This window comes from Ranitomeya imitator, chromosome 6, assembly GCF_032444005.1.
Source record: "Ranitomeya imitator isolate aRanImi1 chromosome 6, aRanImi1.pri, whole genome shotgun sequence".
NCBI classification, from domain to species: domain Eukaryota; kingdom Metazoa; phylum Chordata; class Amphibia; order Anura; family Dendrobatidae; genus Ranitomeya; species Ranitomeya imitator.
Window position 1 is genome coordinate 153,930,370 of NC_091287.1, and position 20,857 is coordinate 153,951,226.

General features: G+C 45.8%; 2 protein-coding genes across 2 annotated transcripts in view; both read right to left on the reverse strand.

Annotated features, from left to right (window-relative positions):
• SUGCT (succinyl-CoA:glutarate-CoA transferase) overlaps positions 1–20,857 on the reverse strand; it is a 1,605,135-nt gene that overhangs the window by 1,475,092 nt on the left and 109,186 nt on the right. The gene's annotated exons all lie outside the window — the stretch shown is intronic.
• LOC138643613 (uncharacterized) lies at positions 12,807–15,298 on the reverse strand. The gene is made up of 3 exons (XM_069732474.1): positions 15,126–15,298; positions 14,821–14,980; positions 12,807–13,878 (listed from the first exon to the last, which is right to left on the reverse strand). Exons 1-3 carry the CDS (start codon positions 15,280–15,282, stop codon positions 12,807–12,809), a joined length of 1,389 nt encoding a protein of 462 aa, XP_069588575.1. The 5' UTR covers positions 15,283–15,298.

The window sequence follows — 20,857 nt, forward strand, 5'->3', positions numbered from 1 at the left end:
AGTTCCCTGGGGGGGTCTAGTTTCCAATATGGAGTCACTTGTGGGGGTTTCTACTCTTTAGGTACATCAGGTGCTCTGCAAACGCAACTTGACGCCCGCAGACCATTCCATCAAAGTCTGCATTCCAAAATGGCGCTCCTTCCCTCCGAGCTCAAATGATGGTTTCCCCCCACATATGGGGTATCAGCGTACTCAGGAAAAATTGCACAACAACTTTTGTGGTCTGTTTTCTCCTGTTACTCTTGTTAAAATAAAACAAATTGGATCTGAAGTAAATTTTTTGTGAAAAAAGTTAAATGTTCATTTTTTTTAAACATTCCAAAAATTCCTGTGAGCACATTGAGGGTGCAGTTTTTAGAATAGTGTCACTTTGGGGTATTTTCTATCATATAGACCCCTCAAAGTGACTTCAAATGTGATGTGATCCTTAAAAAAAAAGAGTGTTGTAAAAATGAGCAGATCTATATAGGTTTTTTTTCTATTTGGCTGCTGTGACCCCCATAAGCACAGCCCTCACCTCATTTTATTGCCTCCCATCAGCAGAGCCCCTACACTCATTTCCCCCCATATGCATAATCACTCCCCTAATTTTATGCCTCCTGCACAGTAATATAAGAACTAAAAAAGCTCTTACTCACCTAATCCATGCTCACGGTCAGCCATCTCCTCTGTGCAGCAGTGAACGCTGGATGGCATGATGATGTCATTGCATCGCGCCATCCAACGCCCCTTCGTGCACCTTCTCCAACAAGGCGCAGTCTGAAAGTGGCCTATGTCTTGCTGGAGATCCCAGCTGAGCAGGGGAGATGACAGTTCTTCTGCTCCTGTCCCAGGCATCACAAACAGCAATTGTATTCACGTCTGATAGACGCAAATGCAATTGAGCGCAGGAAGGAACGTCCAGTGCGCAGGACAGAGAGAGGGGTGAGCTGTGTCAGTGACTGACATCGCTCACCTCTGTGCCTGCGCCCCCCTCCGGTAGGCAAGAGGTAGCGCTCTAGGCAGGTGTCTACCCATCATTCTGGCCCTGTGTGGGTTATATCACTCTTTACATGCCCTCCATGTGGAGTCTGTCACCAGGGATGGACTGGTACTGAAATTCAGCCCTAGCATTTGAAATCACAGAGGCCCATGCTGTCCTCGCCACCGAAACCTAGATGGGGAAATATTCCGAATATTACCCTGCATGGAGGATATCAAGATTTATTACAAGACCAGAATTTCTCATAATAGCAATAATATTGCTATATAAGATTAAATAATTATAGTATCGAAATAATAATATTGCAATGTAGAATGTAAGCCCGCAAGGGCAGGGTCCTCGCTCCTCTGTATCAGTTTGCAGTTGTTAGTTTGCTTACTGTAAGAGATATCTGTAATTTGTTTGTACCCCTTCTCATGTACAGCACCATGGAATCAATGGTGCTATATAAATAAATAATAATAATAATATTACAGCCAAATACCAACAAACCATAACTAAATAATACCAGCATATACCGTTATAATAACACCACCATACTGATCGTTAAAGGGGTTGAGGTTAAAGTCTATGTAACGTCAGACTTCTGAATCCTCATAGCGCACACTGTGAGGATTATCTGATGCTGGCTTTGGGAGCGGGCAGTCATGGCTTTGCCAATTTCACTTGTATTGAGTGAGGCCGTGCACATCTAGTCAGCACTTGACTGCATGTATCCAAATCCCATACTTGCGGTAAAATGGTCAAGGGTGAAATTACAGTAGATGCAAGGGTTGCAATCACACCCGGGCCCTGGAGCCTAGGGAGCCTAGGGGGCCCCAAAAGTCACTTTGGCCTACATTAAAAGACTAATGCTATTAAAGACTTGCAATAATTGGGGGCCCCGTAAGATATTTTTTTTTTTCCACAGAAAAGGTAACATATCAGTAGCGTCGCTACTGGGGGGCAGAGGGGGCCACCACCCCAGGTCCCATCACATGAAGGGGCCCACCGAGAGTCACTGCCACTTTTTGATGAGACAGAACACAGCACAGGAGGAGAGCAGGAAAATGCCTGCTCCCCTGCCTGACGGAGATTCTGCACGCTGGCTATCACTATGACCAGTTGCAGAGTCTCCCTCCTGCAGTGTAAAGTGTAGGCTTTACTGCCCTGAGGAGCTTCTTCCAGGTTGCAGTTTGGTGCACGCTTGGATTGGCTCAGGCATCATTATGCCCACCTTGCATTTCACTCAGACACTTCCTGGTCCTGCTTCACTGTGCCTGCAAACATGGTCACTGGAGGGTGAATTTGAGAGGATGGGGGTATTGGGGGGAGAGGGGACAGGGCACAGGTGGAATGAATGTGAGAGGATGGGGGTATTGTGTAGTGATGGGTCGTTAGCGAATGATCTGAGACAAAGAGCCAGCTCCCTGCTGTGAACTATGGGAGCCGGCACCCCAGTGAGAGCCACTAAATTCTCTGAATGGCTCTCACTGGGCGTAAAAGCCTGGTGTTCTGCAGGCGTAACTCCACCCACCTGAGCAAACTACACCCACTCATCAATTTAATTGGTTACTAGCAAGTGGGCGGAGTTTTGCCATAGGTGGACGAGTTTCGGCTGCATTACGTCAGCATAAATATGTGTTCACATATTGTACACATATTTAATAGAAATCCATTTAGGATCCAAAAAGAGCTGGCTCTTTTTGGTGAGCGGAGCAATGAGAGCCAGATCACCAAAAAGAGCTGGACTGCCAATCACTAATATTGTGGGGGCTAAAGTGGGGTAGGGGGGACAAAGCACTGGGGGGTAAATGTGAGAGGATGGGGGTATTATAGGGGGCAGCACGGAGGGGTGAATGTGAGAGGATGGGGGTATTGTGAGGGCTGAGGTGAGTGAGGGAGACAGGGCTGTAACAAGGTGGCCCGGGGTGGTAGTCTCAGCCAAGTCAACTAAACCACAGTCGGTAGACACCCCGGCACCTTGCACAGAGAAAGGCAGAACAAACGTATTCCAGTCACCACTGCAGTTCAACAGGGAGAACAATTTTTAATAACAGAGTTAAACGAAGTACAAATATTGGCTTCCTGCTCTCTCCCTAGCTCCATCCACAGCCATACCCACAACAGCCACGGCGGCCAAAAGAGGCGGCAGTCCCCCAAGCTGGCATCTGGATGCTTAAGTCCCTTTGGCGGGGCCCTTACGTAGTCCTGGGGTTCGTGTTCCAATTCTTGGTTCGGGGCAACCGATCCTATTCCCTTCCTGGTGTCTGGCAATGCCCATGTTGATGTCCTTATGCCCCTCCCAACTTCCGGCTCTCTAGAGGTTGCTGGCTCAGCCCACAAAGTAACCCTTTGCTATCCCTGCCTCTATCATGTGCACGGCAACACAATACAGTTCAACAGTGATACATTACAGACTAAAATATACATCCCCCGCATGGAGAACTTAGCAAACACAGCATAATACAATAAGAATGTGTAGCATATATTACAATTGTTGCCATACACAGTAAATGCATATGAGACATAACACAAAAGAAGGGTCACATAAGTCCCATGTGGGGGAGGGGCAAACGAGGGTCTCTGCCACCTCCTTACAGGACATGGGGGGGGGGGGCTGATTATTCTACTGTTCTGTTAGGACATTATATGCACGCTATTCCATGGAATAGTTGTTGTTTGGGGAACTGGAGATGGGGAGGTCAGGGGCTTTTGATACTTACCAGCTGGGTCTTTTACGAGTATTAGTATAACAAGCCCCCATATAGTAACTTGCTGGAGTGGTGCTTTAATAATAAGCAATTTATTATTATAAAGTTAATTAAGGCTTGGATTAAATGTCTGCAGTCACATTAGGTGCCAAATCATGACAGGGAGCGCCTGCTGCATGAGCCCCCAATATCTCTGGCATTATGAGGCGGTCATGCGATCACATGTTTGCTATGTGCATGGGTCGACTAGAAAGGTTTGGTTTCTCTCAATAGAAGAGAATTGAGAGAAGCCGAAAAAGTCGTTACATGACCGCCTGCTGACATCAACAATGCTGGGGCCATTGTTACTGTACATGGGGGGACTCAGGGAACATTATTAAATGCTAAGTGGGCACTTAAGCATTATTGTTAAAGGGGCACTCAGAGTATTGTGACCATCAAAGTTGCATATGCGTATTATTACTTTTTTGGGACAAAATGGGGAGGGCACAAGCACAGGGCATTAATATTTTAGGGGGGGGATTTTACTATCTAGAGAGCACAAAGGTGGCATTATTACTATGTAAGGGGCACAGTGGTGGCAGTATTATGTGGGGCACTAAGAGGAGCACTGTTATTGTACTACACAGACAGAAATGTAGGACATATATGACAGCAGCAGCTCAGTATTGGGGTGTCGGCAGAATGAGTACGGTAGTTTGCACAGGTTGGGCATAGCTATGGATGTGCTGGAAATTTGAGAAGTCAGATGTGTTGTTGTTGTTGTAATCCCTGCAAATGAGTCCTGGCTGGAGAAGTTCTCATGTTGGTCTGGGCTAGATGGAAAAGATGGGAAAAGTGACCGACTCCATAAGAAGGAATGTCACCTGTAAGTCACCATCTATAACTGTAGTGTGATCTCTTATATGGTCCTCAGGACTGGTATCTACCACAATATGGTCTCCATATAATAATATCAGTGTTCATTTTTGTATATAGATTTATTTTAAATCACAGAGCGGTCATCTGCTGATGTATCCCTATGCTCACAATTAGGGTGCACCACGTAGCTGTAGTCAGGATTACCTGGTTAGGGGCCCACTCAGATTTTTGCCCCCCCCAGCCAAAATCCTAGCTACACCTCTGATGCATATGTATTTAACCCCTTAATGACCACCGATACACCTTTTAACGGCGGTAGTTAAGGGCACTTAAACCACAGTGCCGTTAATTATGTAACTAATTATTTAATGAACTAATTAATAGTAAATAAACCCCTCCTTTATCACCCCCTTAGTTAGGGAAAAAACAATAAAATAAAGAAAATATATTTATTTCCATTTTCCCATTAGGGTTACAGTTGGGCTAAAGTGAGTTGGGCTAAAGTTAGGGTTAGGGTTGGGGCTAAAAATAGGGTTAGGGATGGGGCTAAAGTTAGGATTAGAGTTGTGATTAAGGTTAGGGTTGGGATTAGGATTAGGGTTGAGATTAGGGATGAGGGTTGGGATTAGGGTTAGGGATTAGGATTAGGGTTCGGATTAAGGTTGGGATTAGGGTATGGATTAGTGTTTGGATTAGGGTTAGTGTTGGGATTAGGGTTAGGTTTGTGGTTAGGGTTATGGCTAAGGTTGGGATTAGGGTTAGGGGTATGTTAGGATTAGTGTTGGGATTAGGGTTAGGTTGGGATTAGGGTCAGGGGTGTGTTGGGGTTAACATTGTGATTAGAGTTATGGTTAGAGTTGGGATTAGGGTTATGGGTGCGTTGGGATTAGGTTTGGCGTTAGAATTGGGGGGTTTCCACTGCTTAGGTACATCAGGGGTCTCCAAAAGTGACATAGCGCCACCATTGATTCCAGCCAATTTTGCGTTCAAAAAGTCAAATGGTGCTACCTCCCTTCTGAGCTCTGCTGTGCACCCAAACAGTGGCTTACCCCCACATATGGGGCATCAGCGTACTCAAAACAAGGACAACAACTTTTGGGGTCCAATTTCTTCTGTTACCCTTGGGAAAATAAAAAATTTGGGGCTAGAAATCATTTTTGTGGAAAAAAATGATTTTTTTTTAGTTTCACGGCTCTGCGTTATAAACTTCTGTGAAGCATTTGGCATTCAATGTGCTAACCACACATCTAGATAAGTTCCTTAAAGGGTCTAGTTTCCAAAATGGTGTCACTTGTCGATGGTTTCCACTGTTTAGGCACATCAGGGGCTCTCCAGATGCGACATGGCGTCCGATCTCAATTCCAGCCAATTCTACATTGAAAAAGTCAAACGGCGCTCCTTCTCTTTCAAGCTTTGCCGTGCGCCCAAACAGTGGTTTACCCCCACATATGGGGTATCGGCGTATTCAGGAGAAATTGCACAACTAATTTTGTGGTACTTTTTCTCTTTTTACTCTTGTGAAAATAAAAAAACTGGTTCTGAAGTAAAATGTTTGTAAAAAAAAAAAAGTTAAACGTTAATGTTTTCCTTCCACATTGCTTCAATTTCTGTGAAGCACGTAAAGGGTTAATAAATAGTGATGAGCAAATATACCGTATATACTCGAGTATAAGCCGAGATTTTCAGCCCAAATTTTTGGGCTGAAAGTGCCCCTCTCGGCTTATACTCGAGTCACGGTAGCGGTGGGGTCGGCGGGTGAGGGGGAGAGGTCGCTGAGGTATACTTACCTAGTCCCAGCGATCCTTGCGCTGTCCCTGCCGTCCCACGGGCTTCTGTGCTGCAGCTTCTTCCCCTCTTCAGCGGTCACGTGGGACCGCTCATTACAGAAATGAACAGGCGGCTCCACCTCCCATAGGGGTGGAGCCGCCTATTCATTTCTCTAATCAGCGGTGCCAATGACCGCTGACAGGAAGAGGCTGCAGCACAGAAGACGGGGAGGAAGGCGGGGAGCATCAGGATCGCTGGGACTAGGTAAGTATATCATACTTACCTGTCCCCGTTCCAGCCGCCGGGCGCCGCTCCATCTCCCCGGCGCCTCCATCTTCCCGGCGTCTGCGCTCTGACTGTTCAGGCAGAGGGCACGATGACGCGTATAGTGTGCGCGGCGCCCTCTGCCTGATCAGTCAGAGCAGAGACGCCGGGAAGATGGAGGCGCCGGGACCGGACGCTGGGAGCTGCAATCAAGAGAGGTGAGTATGTGTTTTTTTATTGCAGCAGCAGCAGCAGCGGCCATGGCACAGATTTATGTGCAGCATATATGGGGCAATATGAACGGCACACAGCACTATATGGGGCATCTGTGCAGCATCTATGGGGCAATATGAACGGCACACAGCACTATATGGGGCATCTGTGCAGCATCTATGGGGCAATATGAACGGCACACAGCACTATATGGGGCATCTGTGCAGCATCTATGGGGCAGTATGAACGGCACACAGCACTATATGGGGCATCTGTGCAGCATCTATGGGGCAATATGAAGGGTGCAGAGCACTGTGGGGCATCTGTGCAGCATCTATGGGGCAATATGAACGGTGCAGAGCACTGTATGGGGCATCTGTGCAGCATCTATGGGGCAATATGAACGGTGCAGAGCACTATATGGGGCATCTGTGCAGCATCTATGGGGCAGTATGAACGGCACACAGCACTATATGGGGCATCTGTGCAGCATCTATGGGGCAATATGAACGGCACACAGCACTATATGGGGCATCTGTGCAGCATCTATGGGGCAGTATGAACGGCACACAGCACTATATGGGGCATCTGTGCAGCATCTATGGGGCAGTATGAACGGCACACAGCACTATATGGGGCATCTGTGCAGCATCTATGGGGCAATATGAACGGTGCAGAGCACTATATGGGGCATCTGTGCAGCATCTATGGGGCAATATGAACGGTGCAGAGCACTATATGGGGCATCTGTGCAACATCTATGGGGCAATATGAAGGGTGCAGAGCACTGTGGGGCATCTGTGCAGCATCTATGGGGCAATATGAACGGTGCAGAGCACTATATGGGGCATCTGTGCAGCATCTATGGGGCAGTATGAACGGCACACAGCACTATATGGGGCATCTGTGCAGCATCTATGGGGCAATATGAACGGTGCAGAGCACTATATGGGGCATCTGTGCAGCATCTATGGGGCAATATGAACGGTGCAGAGCACTATATGGGGCATCTGTGCAACATCTATGGGGCAATATGAAGGGTGCAGAGCACTGTGGGGCATCTGTGCAGCATCTATGGGGCAATATGAACGGTGCAGAGCACTATATGGGGCATCTGTGCAGCATCTATGGGGCAGTATGAACGGCACACAGCACTATATGGGGCATCTGTGCAGCATCTATGGGGCAATATGAACGGTGCAGGGCACTATATGGGGCATCTGTGCAGCATCTATGGGGCAATATGAACAGCACACAGCACTATATGGGGCATCTGTGCAGCATCTATGGGGCAGTATGAACGGCACACAGCACTATATGGGGCATCTGTGCAGCATCTATGGGGCAATATGAACGGTGCAGAGCACTATATGGGGCATCTGTGCAGCATCTATGGGGCAATATGAAGGGTGCAGAGCACTGTGGGGCATCTGTGCAGCATCTATGGGGCAATATGAACGGTGCAGAGCACTGTATGGGGCATCTGTGCAGCATCTATGGGGCAATATGAACGGTGCAGAGCACTATATGGCACAGCTATGGGGAAATAATGATCTATTTTTATTTTTGAAATTCACCGGTAAATGCTGCATTTCCACCCTAGGCTTATACTCGAGTCAATAAGTTTTCCCAGTTTTTTGTGGCAAAATTAGGGGGGTCGGCTTATACTCGGGTCGGCTTATACTCGAGTATATACGGTACTTGTTACTAGCAACCAGGCAACCCCCACATGTACTTATGCTGGCCATCAGATGTAAATCATTCAGCTGCGGCAAGAAAAACTAAAACTCCGAGCACTAAAAAATACTCGGAGGACCCCCGAGCGTGCTCAAGAAATCTCGAGTAACGAGTATATTTGCTCATCACTATTAATAAACTTCTTGAATGTGGTTTTGAGCACCTTGGGGGTGCAATTTTTAGAATGGTGTCACTTTTGGGTATTTTCTGTCAAGTACAATCCCGCAAAGTGACTTTAAATGTGAGATGGTCCCTAAAAAAATGGTTTTGTAAATTCTGTTGTAAAAATGAGATATCGCTGGTCAACATTTAAACCTTATAACTTCCTAACAAAAAAAATTTGGTTTCCAAAATTGTGCTGATGTAAATTAGACATGTGGGAAATGTTATTTATTAACCATTTGGTGTGACACATCTCTCTGATTTAAGGGCATAAAAATTCAAAGTTAGAAAATTGCTAAATTTATTTTTTTGCCATATTTCCATTTTTTTTATAAATAAACGCAAGTAATATTGAAGAAAGTTTACCACTAACATAAAGTACAATATGTCACGAAAAAAACATTCTCAGAATCAGCAGGATCCGTTAAAGAGTTCCATAGTTATAATCTCATAAAGTGATAGTGGTCAAAATTGTAAAAATTGGCCTGGTCATTAAGCTGCAAATTGGCTCCGTCACTAAGGGGTTAAAACATTCCAAATGTACCCTGAAATGTTCCCAAAACTAAAGTTCCGCACACAAAAAAAGAAAAGACCTCATACAGTTTTGTCTATGAAGAAATAAAAAAACTTATTGGTCTAAGAAAATGGTTATACAAACCACCGCTGCGATGGATTTAACATGTCCCACATGTCTGCTAGTTACTTTACAAGCAGGTTGGCAAATTGCAGCCACTTGGATAAGACTGAATATGATAACAGTGGGCAAAGGTTAGCTGAAGTTTCAGTGGCAAACATCAAGTTATTGGCTTGTTTTTCTCAGAATACCTGTAATTCATGGCACTGAAAGGCTGGAGCTACCTGGTGAATTTTGCTGCGACACTTCAGGCGACCAAACATTGCTAAGAGTTAGGCTACGTTCACATTAGCGTCATGCGACGCTGCGTCGTCGACGCAACGCACGACGGATCGGAAACGCACGCAAAAACGCACCATTTTTGACGCATGCGTCGAACGGATGCGTCGTAAAACGCAGCGTTTTTTGTGCGTTTTTGTTGCGTTTTTCCAAAAAACGCAACGTTTTACGACGCATGCGTTGTCAAACAATGATGTTATCTTTCCACACAATTTAGTGTCTAGACACTAGATAACACCACCAATGAATAGAAGAGGGTGGGTCTAGTGTCTAGACAATAGATAATGCCACCAATGGGTAGATGAGGGTGGGTATTAATGTAATAGTGGTATATATACCCCGGCATAGATTATTTCCAACCATACAGCATCAAGATGGATCGTCCCATGGAGAGTATCTACCTCAATTTTGAGCTGGAATTAGCCCTTGCTATTGCTTATGCTATTGCCTGTCATGAACAGAGGAAAAGAGACAAACTACGGAGAAGGAGTCGTCGGCGTTTTTGGCTACACCCTATAGTGGAAGTCCGAGAGAGTCGTGGAGCCTACCATTGTCTGTTTGGCGAATTAAATGAGAACCAGGAGAAATACTTTGAATACACCAGGATGTCACAAAACAGCTTCCGATATCTGCTGCGTCTGGTGGAAGGAACCATTGCCAGGCAGGACACGCAGCTCCGTAAATCGATTTCCCCCGAGGAACGTCTGCTGGTGACTCTACGGTACGTAATGCAATGTGAAGGATTTATATGTTCTTGCCATTTTTTAAAGTAACGTGTTTTGGTTTTGTGGGGTGGGGGATTGTAATTAAGAATGAAAAATTCTTTCAAAACAATTTAATTAATTACATTTATTTATTTTTCTTCTTGTCAGTTTCCTTGCTACCGGAGAGACCTTGAGATCACTGCATTTCCAGTTTCGGATTGGAGTCTCCACACTGTCTGGTATTATTGCCGACACATGCCGCGCATTGTGGGACAACCTCCGGGAGGAATTTTTACCCATCCCTACAACAGAATTATGGCCGGCCAACACCCAAAAATTCGAACAAGTGTGTTCTTTCCCTAACTGTATTGGAGCCGTGGATGGGAAGCACATTAGGATTACCAAGCCTTCAAGAAGTGGATCTATGTTTTTTAATTATAAAAAATACTTTTCCACCGTGCTCATGGCAATTGCAGGTGCGGACTGCAGGTTTCTCGCTGTGGACATTGGAGCGTTTGGCCGTGCAAATGATTCACGGACATTTAAGGAGTCTGACATGGGCCGAAGATTATACGAGAACAATTTTAATTTCCCCCAGCCACGACCTCTTCCCAACACGGAAGGACCGGCCCTGCCATTTGTTGTGGTTGGGGATGAGGCTTTTCAAATGAGTGGCAACCTACTTAAACCGTACTCCAGTCGGGGGTTGGACCGCACCAAAAGTATTTTTAATTATAGACTGTCCAGGGCCAGAAGAACTGTGGAGTGCGCCTTTGGCATCCTGGTCTCCAAATGGCGTATCTTAGGATCCGCTATAAATTTGAAAATTGAGACAGTGGATGAGGTGGTGAAGGCGTGTGTGGTTCTCCACAATTTTATTATTGATAAAGAGAGAGTCAACGTGGAACTCGATGAACCCATACCAAATCCATTGCCTGATTATCAAGATCATCCTCTGCGGACAACTGTGGAGATTGCTCATATGAGGGACCAATTTGCTGCATACTTTGTTTCAGATGTTGGCCGTGTTTCATGGCAAGATCAAATGGTTTAATTCATCTTGGTATTATGATGTCATGTAAACACTGTGGAGTCCATGTCATTTTACCATCCTATGTAAGGTTATTGTTATAATGTCCCCTGATTGTCTAATGCGTTGTGTTTTGAAATAAAGTTCTTGTGCCTTTCCATTTTCACAAAACAAATCTCCCATACGTTTTTCCATAGTAATAGAATTGTAAAATCCAATGTTATGGAAAGTAATGTGTGTCCCACAAAATTTATGTGAGCACCAGTACCCAAATGGACTGTGAAAAAGCAAAAAAATTTTTCAGCCGTGTGTTCCATAGTTTTGACGTATAACATGATCGGCTCCCACCTTGTCAACCATTTTTAATCCTGCAGACTATTTCCATATGGAACCTGGCTTGACAAGGAGGGAGACGATCATGTTTGCAAAACTCTACAGAGTTAACACTATTGTACTCAGGATGCTAGAATTCGTCCAGAGTCAAATAGTGGCGACACTGTGAACATTGCTACCACCTCACCTGACCAATATTCTTAAGGTACATTAATAAAACTATTATCCAACGATACCAACCAGTGATACGACCGGACCGTGATCGTTGATTAGTTGTTGCGTGGTTGCTGGAGAGCTGTCACACAGACAGCTCTCCAGCGACCAAAAAAGAGCAAGTCCCCGTGTAATCTGGGTAATGTTATGAAGCGCATGGCCGCACTCACGATGTTTACCATTGTAAATGTAATTTAAAAAAAATAAAAAAAAACCTTACATTCCGGTGTGTGACACGTCCATCGCCGTCAGCTTTCCGTACTGTGCCAGCCCTAAAGCACAGCACAGCGTTTATTATTAAGTCAACGGTGTGCTCTGCTTTACGGGCGGGAATCACAGTGTCAGTCAGTGCGGAAAGATGACGGCGAGGGACGTGGTTGACACCTTTTTTTTTTTGTGGGGTATTGTTCACTTTTTATTTGAGTGTTTAAAACACTGCGCTAGTAACCCAATATTCCCTTGTTTAAAACAAAGACATCGCTGGATCGGTGTCAAACACGCCGATCCAACAATGACAGCGTGTGATCAGTTACCCCAAAAATTTCCAAATCATTCGCTGACACCAAAAATCTCACAGCAGGGGCCTAATCGTTGTACGATTTCAGAAAAGATAAGGTTGGTTACACACAAAAACCAACTATATCGTTACTGAAATCGTTGTGTGATGGTACATTTTAAACTTGACATATTGAGCAATGCTGTTTGTGTTTGTAACATCTCATAGTACAATGAGCGACAGCCCTATAAAAAAATGAAAAAAAAATTTTATAAAATATTGTCAGACATTGCACATCAGGTGTTACAAAGACAAGATTTGTGTATACGGCGCACGGTGTGATTTGGTGCAAACTTTATTTGAGACAGTAAAAACTCAGTATTTTTTTTAAAAAATAACAATTTTATTAGGGACACAAAAAAAAAGAAATGGGAAATGTTATGGGGTATCTATGTCAGCAATTAAGGGGGATTGATATACCCCACTTTGGGGGGGTGTTGAGAAGGCCGAGGAGGAGGACGAGGGGGAGGAAGCAGCATAGTCTATGACACTAGACGGGATGCCGACATCAATCCAGCCAGTTGACGGTGGCGAGACTGCCAAAGCATGAGGTGAGGGAGGAGGAGGGACGACCAGTGTCCTTGGCTGGCTACTACTCCGGCTCCGGGTAGACCCAGGCTGTGTACTAGGTGTACTCCTTGTAGACCCAGGCTGGGTACTGGGTGTACTCCGTGTAGACCCAGCCTGGGTACTTGGTGTGCTCCGGGTCGACCCAGGCTGTGTACTGGTGGTTGTTTTGGGAGCAGCCATAGCCAAGGTCGTAGTGCTTGTCGTCGTCTTCTTCTTTTTTTTCCTCCTCTCTCCCTCTGGGTGTGGGTCGGCTTCCCGTCTGTGTGCCCTTGAAGGCCTGGCATGATCAGAACTTTGGGGCTCTGTTCTGTGGTGGCGGTGGCCCTCGGCACGCGGAGCTCTGTGGTGGTGCTCTGCAGCAGGAGTCGGAGTCATGGCAACCAGCGATGGTACTGCGGGCACATTTGTCGCTGACTGCATGACCCGAGCCTGCTGCAGAGCAGTGACATATGCATTGTTGCAGCCCTGCATGACCGAAATCTGGAGTTCCGGCGTAAGATGTTCAACCATGCCCTTGTGAATGGCACTAAAAAAATGTTTGGCCGGCCTCGAGAGCTCCGATTCGATGTTTTCAAGACGCCGGTCGATATTGGACATTTTATCGCACAGCGCCTTGAAACCATTCTGAAATACGGTGCTCAAATGTAAAAATTCGGGCATGACCGCCCTGTCCGAGGCCCGCTGACGCTGTCGGGAAGACCCGAAGGAAGGAGCGACAGAGGCCTCGGCCAGGGGAACATCTGATGGACCGGCTGCCGGTTCGCCAGATTGTGGTGGTGCAGACCTGCTCTCGCTGTGGGATGGCTGCGACGGTTCAGATGGCGCTTCACGAAGGACCGCTCCAGAGGGTCGGACAGTCTCGCGGGTGCTGCTGTGTGTTCTGTGAAAACATAAGGAAACCATTAGTATACTAAATATAACATTTCACATGCGTCATTAATTAACTTTACCGGCGGTATCCATTGCCGCCGTTAATATTAACCTATTTTTAATATTGACACTGCATATGCCGCATAAATATTAAAAAAAAAAAAAGCATTTATTTATTTCAAAATAGTCACCCATGGTTGCGGTTTGTAACGCCCGACAATTACGCTTATCGTTGGAACTGCCATGACGTCACGGTCATGTGACCGAGACGTCATCACAGGTCCTGCGAGCAGAGCAACCATGGGAACATAACCTGCCTTGCAGTAGAAGGTATGCCGTGTCTATTATCTTTTAAGTTTTTGTGTGTAAAAAAACTGGGATACACCTGGATGGGCACTATACTACTCCACTATGAAATATTGCCTGGGCATGGCCAATCTACTATCTTTCTGTGTTCTGTATACTTCTGATTTCAGGGAAATAAATAGTAAGTCAAGCTCACCATTGTAGTAATCCCAGAAGGCTCAGAGCACGGAGCCGCTGTGTCAAGCGTGAGAAGACCAGAAATGAATAAAAGAATCCAAGTTAACCAAGGCGTGAAAAGTAAAAACTAAATACTTTATTCACTTCAATCATAAGCAGAGGATGAAACATCTGCACAATACAATAAAAACACTATCTACGCGTTTCAGGTCTGATGTTCCCTGCCACCTGAAACGCGTAGATAGTGTCTATTGTATTGTGCTGATGTTTCATCCTCTGCTTATGATTGAAGTGGATAAAAGTATGTATTATTTACTTTTCACGCCTCAGTGAGCTTGCATTTTTGTCTTCATTTCTATACTTTGTACTTGCCAAAATAAATGGCTGGGCAATAAGCTACGTGGCTGGAATATAGTACGTGAATATGCATGTTGTAAAAACTAGGTGTGTGCATAGGTACTATACTTACTCTCTGCTGTCAAGGACCGGTCGCAAGAACTGCAATATACGGTTGTATTTGTACACAGAGGTCCTTGACGCTGCAGCACCACTACGGATCTGTCCCTCCTTTTTCAGGCCCCTCTTGAAACGGTCCTTCATGGAGCGCCATCTGGTCTTCAATTGTTTAACTGTGTATAAATTAAAAAAAAAAAAAAGTTTAAGAGAATATATTGAAAACGATTACGCAACCGTGTGCAATCCCAATAGAAGACATCACAGACGGTTGTGTAATCCTGGCATGATGGGTCACAGCTGCATTTTGGAAATACTTACGAAATTTAGTTTGGCCCGTGGGGGAAGCGCTGTCGAAGCCATCCCACAGCGATTGTGCCACCTCTATCCACAGACGGCGCAATATGCCCTGATCCGCGTGCCGGGGGTCACGGCTTTCCCACAACGGGCCCCGTTCCTCTATGGATGCCACCATCATGTCGATATTCAGTGGGTCATCATGGGCCCGTTGTGAAACCTAGAATAAATGTAAAATATTAATGTTTGCAAGATGAAAAATGTTGTCCCTACCTCCTCCACCGCCACCTACCACCTCCACCTCCACCCCCTCCCACCACCCCCCATACCCGCAAAAACAAAAAAAATTAACGAAAAAAAAGGAATAATTGACATAAAAACTTACTCGCCGTCCTGCAACCACAGCTTGGCCCCGTGGTCTCTGCTCCTGCTCCCTCTGTTCCTCCTGGCTCTACTCCTCACTTGAAGAAGCCTGCAAAATAGTTTACCAAAAAGTTGAGTGACCCATCTACAAATGACAGCGAATAGTAAGCAATAGTAGATCATGTACTCACCGGACTCCTCAGCGGTGGGGTGTTGCTGGAATCGCTGGCCATAATGCAATTCTGAAATACAGAACAACAAACATTTATCCTATGCTCCTATGCACAATACAGCAATATAAAAAAAAAAAAAAAAAAAACATTTACATTTCAACCACAAAGAACATTGCACTCCAACTGAACTAACGCTGAGCAAACAACACTGCCACATTGATTACAAGAAACAATGGCAGAGACAACCCAATGCCAGAGTAAACAAAAGCCTAAAGATAAGAAAACTAATCTACAACAGACCCTATGTAGTAATCCCAAAAGAGAGTTTTGTTTAAAAAAAAAATACAGTATGCATGGAGCAACCCAAAAAACACAATAGATTTCTGAAAGGAAAAAATTAACAACCCCCAAAAATTAAGGGCAGAAACGATAATAACACACCATACTTTACAATAAAACCGACAGGGCCAGAGACAATAAAGGGCCATACAACGCCATACAGCACAACCAGAAACATACAACAATGTCTTTACACAACCACAGTGCAGAACATAATACACAACTTGCAATATAAATTACCGTATTTTTCGGACTATAAGACGCACCGGACTATAAGGCGCACCCAGGTTTTAGAGGTGGAAAATAGGGAAAAAAAATATTTGAAGCTAAAAAATGTGGTAAAATATTTAATAACATAAATGACATACTATTATATGTGGTGTTATTATATATAATAGTATGTTATTATGTTGGAAGCTGCGGGACCAGTGTGGTGTCTGTAAAGCACTATATGAAGATGCTGAAGGGTGAGTATAAGAATGGGGGCACAGGGCATATATTTAACCCCTTCCCGACCCATGACGCCACGTAGGCGTCATGAAAGTCGGTGCCAATCCGACCCATGACGCCTATGTGGCGTCATGGAAAGATCGCGTCCCTGCAGATCGGGTGAAAGGGTTAACTCCCATTTCACCCGATCTGCAGGGACAGGGGGAGTGGTAGTTTAGCCCAGGGGGGGGTGGCTTCACCCCCTCGTGGCTACGATCGCTCTGATTGGCTGTTGAAAGTGAAACTGCCAATCAGAGCGATTTGTAATATTTCACCTATTATAACGGGTGAAATATTACAATCCAGCCATGGCCGATGCTGCAATATCATCGGCCATGGCTGGAAATACTAATGTGCCCCCACCCCACCCCACCGATCGCCCCACCAGCCCCCCGATCTGGCCAGTACACTGCTCCGGCTTCCCTCAGTACAGGGCTCCGCTCCCCCCCGTGCTCTTGTCCGCTCCCCCCGTGCTCCAATCACCCCCCCGTGCTCCAATCACCCCCCCTGCACTCCGATCCACCCCCCCCCGGTGCTCCGTTCCACCCCCCCGTGCTCTATTCCAGCCCCCCCGTGCTCCGTTCCAGGCCCCCGTGCTCCGTTCCACCCCTCCCGCGCTCCGATTCCCCCCCCCGTGCTCCGATCCCCCCCCCGTGGTCCCCCCCACCCCATCATACTTACCGATCCAGCCGGGGTCCCGTCCGTCTTCTCCCTGGGCGCCGCCATCTTCCAAAATGGCGGGCGCATGCGCAGTGCGCCCGCCGAATCTGCCGGCCGGCAGATTCGTTCCAAAGTGCATTTTGATCACTGAGATGGATTATATCTCAGTGATCAAAATAAAAAAAATAATAAATGACCCCCCCCCTTTGTCACCCCCATAGGTAGGGACAATAAAAAAATAAAGAAATTTTTTTTTTCCACTAATGTTAGAATAGGGTTAGGGTTAGGGGTAGGGTTAGGGTTAGGGGTAGGGCTAGGGTTAGGGGTAGGGTTAGGGGTAGGGTTAGGGGTAGGGTTAGGGGTAGGGTTAGGGTTAGGGCTAGGGTTAGGGCTAGGGTTAGGGCTAGGGGTAGGGCTAGGGTTAGGGTTTCGGTATGTGCACACGTATTCTGGTCCTCTGCGGATTTTTCCGCTGCGGATTTGATACTAAACCGCTGCGGATTTATGGCGGATTTACCGCGTTTTTTTCTGCGCATTTCACTGCGGTTTTACAACTGCGATTTTCTATTGGAGCAGTTGTAAAACCGCTGCGGAATCCGCACAAAGAAGTGACATGCTGCGGAATGTAAACCGCTGCGTTTCCGTGCAGTTTTTCCGCAGCATGTGTACAGCGATTTTTGTTTCCCGTAGGTTTACATTGAACTGTAAACTCATGGGAAACTGCTGCGGATCCGCAGCGTTTTCCGCAGCGTGTGCACATACCTTTAGAATTAGGCTATGTGCACACGGTGCGGATTTGGCTGCGGATCCGCAGTGGATTGGCCGCTGCGGATTCGCAGCAGTGTTCCATCAGGTTTACAGTACCATGTAAACATATGAAAAACCAAATCCGCTGTGCCCATGGTGCGGAAAATACCGCGCGGAAACGCTGAGTTGTATTTTCCGCAGCATGTCAATTCTTTGTGCGGATTCCGCAGCGTTTTACACCTGTTCCTCAATAGGAATCCGCAGGTGAAATCCGCACAAAAAACACTGGAAATCCGCGGAAAATCCGCAGGTAAAACGCAGTGCCATTTACCCGCGGATTTTTCAAAAATGGTGCGGAAATATCTCACATGAATCCGCAACGTGGGCACATAGCCTTAGGGTTAGGGTTGGAATTAGGGTTGTGGTTAGGGTTGGAATTAGGGTTGTGGCTACAGTTGGGATAAGAGTTAGGGGTGTGTTGGAGTTAGAATTGAGGGGTTACCACTGTTTAGGCACATCAGGGGTCTCCAAACGCAACATGGCGCCACCATTGATTCCAGCCAATCTCGTATTCAAAAAGTCAAATGGTGCTCCCTCAATTCCGAGCCCTGACGTGTGCCCAAACAGTGGTTTACCCCCACATATGGGGTACCAGCACACTCAGGACAAACTGCGCAACAATTACTGGGGTCCAATTTCTCCTGTTTCCCTTGTGAATCTAAAAAAATGCTTGCTAAAACATAATTTTTGAGGAAAGAAAAATGATTTTTTATTTTCACGGCTCTGCGTTGTAAACGTCTGTGAAGCACTTGGGGGTTCAAAGTGCTCACCACATATCTAGATAAGTTCCTTGGGGGGTCTAGATTCTAAAATGGGGTCACTTGTGGGGGTTTCTACTGTTTAGGCACATCAGGGGCTCTGCAAACGCAATGTGACACCCGCAGACCATTCCATCAAAGTCTGCATTTCAAAAGTCACTACTTCCCTTCTGAGCCCCGAGGTGTGCCCAAACAGTGGTTTACCCCCACTCATGGGGTATCAGCGTACTCAGGAGAAACTGGACAACAACTTTTGGGGTCCAATTTCTCCTGTAACCCTTGGGAAAATAAAACATTCTGGGCTAAATAATTATTTTTGAGGAAAGAAAACGTATTTATTATTTTCACGGCTCTGCATTATAAACTTCTATGAAGCGCTTGGGGGTTCAAAGTGCTCACCACACATCTAGATAAGTTCCTTTCGGGTCTAGTTTCCAAAATGGGGTCACTTGTGGGGGGTTTCTACTGTTAAGCCACATCAGGGGCTCTGCAAACGCAACGTGACGCCCACAGAGCATTCCATCAAAGTCTGCATTTCAAAACGTCACTACTTCACTTCCGAGCCTCGGCATGTGCCCAAACAGTGGTTTACCCCCACATATGGGGTATCAGCATACTCAGGAGAAACTGGACAACAACTTTTGGGGTCCAATTTCTTCTGTAACCCTTGGGAAAATATAAAATTCTGGGCTAAATAATTATTTTTGAGGAAAGAAAACGTATTTATTATTTTCACGGCTCTGCATTATAAACTTCTATGAAGCACTTGGGGGTTCAAAGTGCTCACCACACATCTAGATAAGTTCCTTTAGGGGTCTAGTTTCCAAAATGGGGTCACTTGTGGGGGGTTTCTACTGTTAAGCCACATCAGGGGCTCTGCAAACGCAACGTGACGCCCACAGAGCATTCCATCAAAGTCTGCATTTCAAAACGTCACTACTTCACTTCCGAGCCCCGGCATGTGCCCAAACAGTGATTTACCCCCACATATGGGGTATCAGCGTACTCAGGAGAAACTGGACAACAACTTTTGGGGTCAAATTTCTCCTGTTACCCTTGGGAAAATAAAAAATTGCAGGCTAAAAGATCATTTTTGAGAAAATAATTTTTTTTTTTATTTTCATGGCTCTGCGTTATAAACTTCTGTGAAGCACTTGGGGGTTCAAAGTCCTCACCACACATCTAGATTAGTTCCTTTGGGGGTCTAGTTTCCAAAATGGTGTCATTTCTGGGGGATCTCCAATGTTTAGGCACACAGGGGCTCTCCAAACGTGACATGGTGTCCGCTAATGATTGGAGCTAATTTTCCATTTAAAAAGCCAAATGGCGTGCCTTCCCTTCCGAGCCCTGCCGTGCGCCCAAACAGTGGTTTACCCCCACATATGGGGTATCAGCGTACTCAGGACAAACTGGACAACAATATTTGGGGTCCAATTTCTCCTATTATCCTTGGCAAAATAGGAAATTCCAGGCTAAAAAATCATTTTTGAGGAAAGAAAAATTATTTTTTATTTTCATGGCTCTGCGTTATAAACTTCTGTGAAGCACCTGGGGGTTTAAAGTGCTCAATATGTATCTAGATAAGTTCCTTGGGGGGTCTAGTTTCCAAAATGGGGTCACTTGTGGGGTTGCTCCAATGTTTAGGCACACAGGGGCTCTCCAAACGCGACATGGTGTCCGCTAACAATTGGAGCTAATTTTCCATTCAAAAAGTCAAATGGCGCGCCTTCCCTTCCGAGCCCTGCCGAGTGCCCAAACAGTGGTTTACCCCCACATATGAGGTATCGGCGTACTCGGGAGAAATTGCCCAACAAATTTTATGATCCATTTTATCCTACTGCCCATGTGAAAATGAAACAATTGAGGCGAAAAGAATTTTTTTGTGAAAAAAAAGTACTTTTTCATTTTTACAGATCAATTTGTGAAGCACCTGAGGGTTTAAAGTGCTCACTAGGCATCTAAATAAGTTCCTTGGGGGGTCTAGTTTCCAAAATGGGGTCACTTGTGGGGGAGCGCCAATGTTTAGGCACACAGGAGCTATCCAAACGCGACATGGTGTCCGCTAACGATGGAAATAATTTTTCATTCAAAAAGTCAAATGGCGCTCCTTCCCTTCCGAGCCTTACCATGTGCCCAAACAGTGGTTTACCCCCACATGTGAGGTATT

Coding starts and splice junctions, on each gene's coding strand:
- LOC138643613 (XM_069732474.1), bottom strand. CDS start 15,282: ATGATGGTGGCATCCATAGAGGAACGGGGCCCGTTGTGGGAAAGCCGT. Junction 14,981..15,125: donor CACGGGCCAAACTAAATTTC/GTAAGTATTTCC, acceptor ATTTATACACAG/TTAAACAATTGAAGACCAGA. Junction 13,879..14,820: donor CCGGTCCTTGACAGCAGAGA/GTAAGTATAGTA, acceptor ATGTTTTCACAG/AACACACAGCAGCACCCGCG.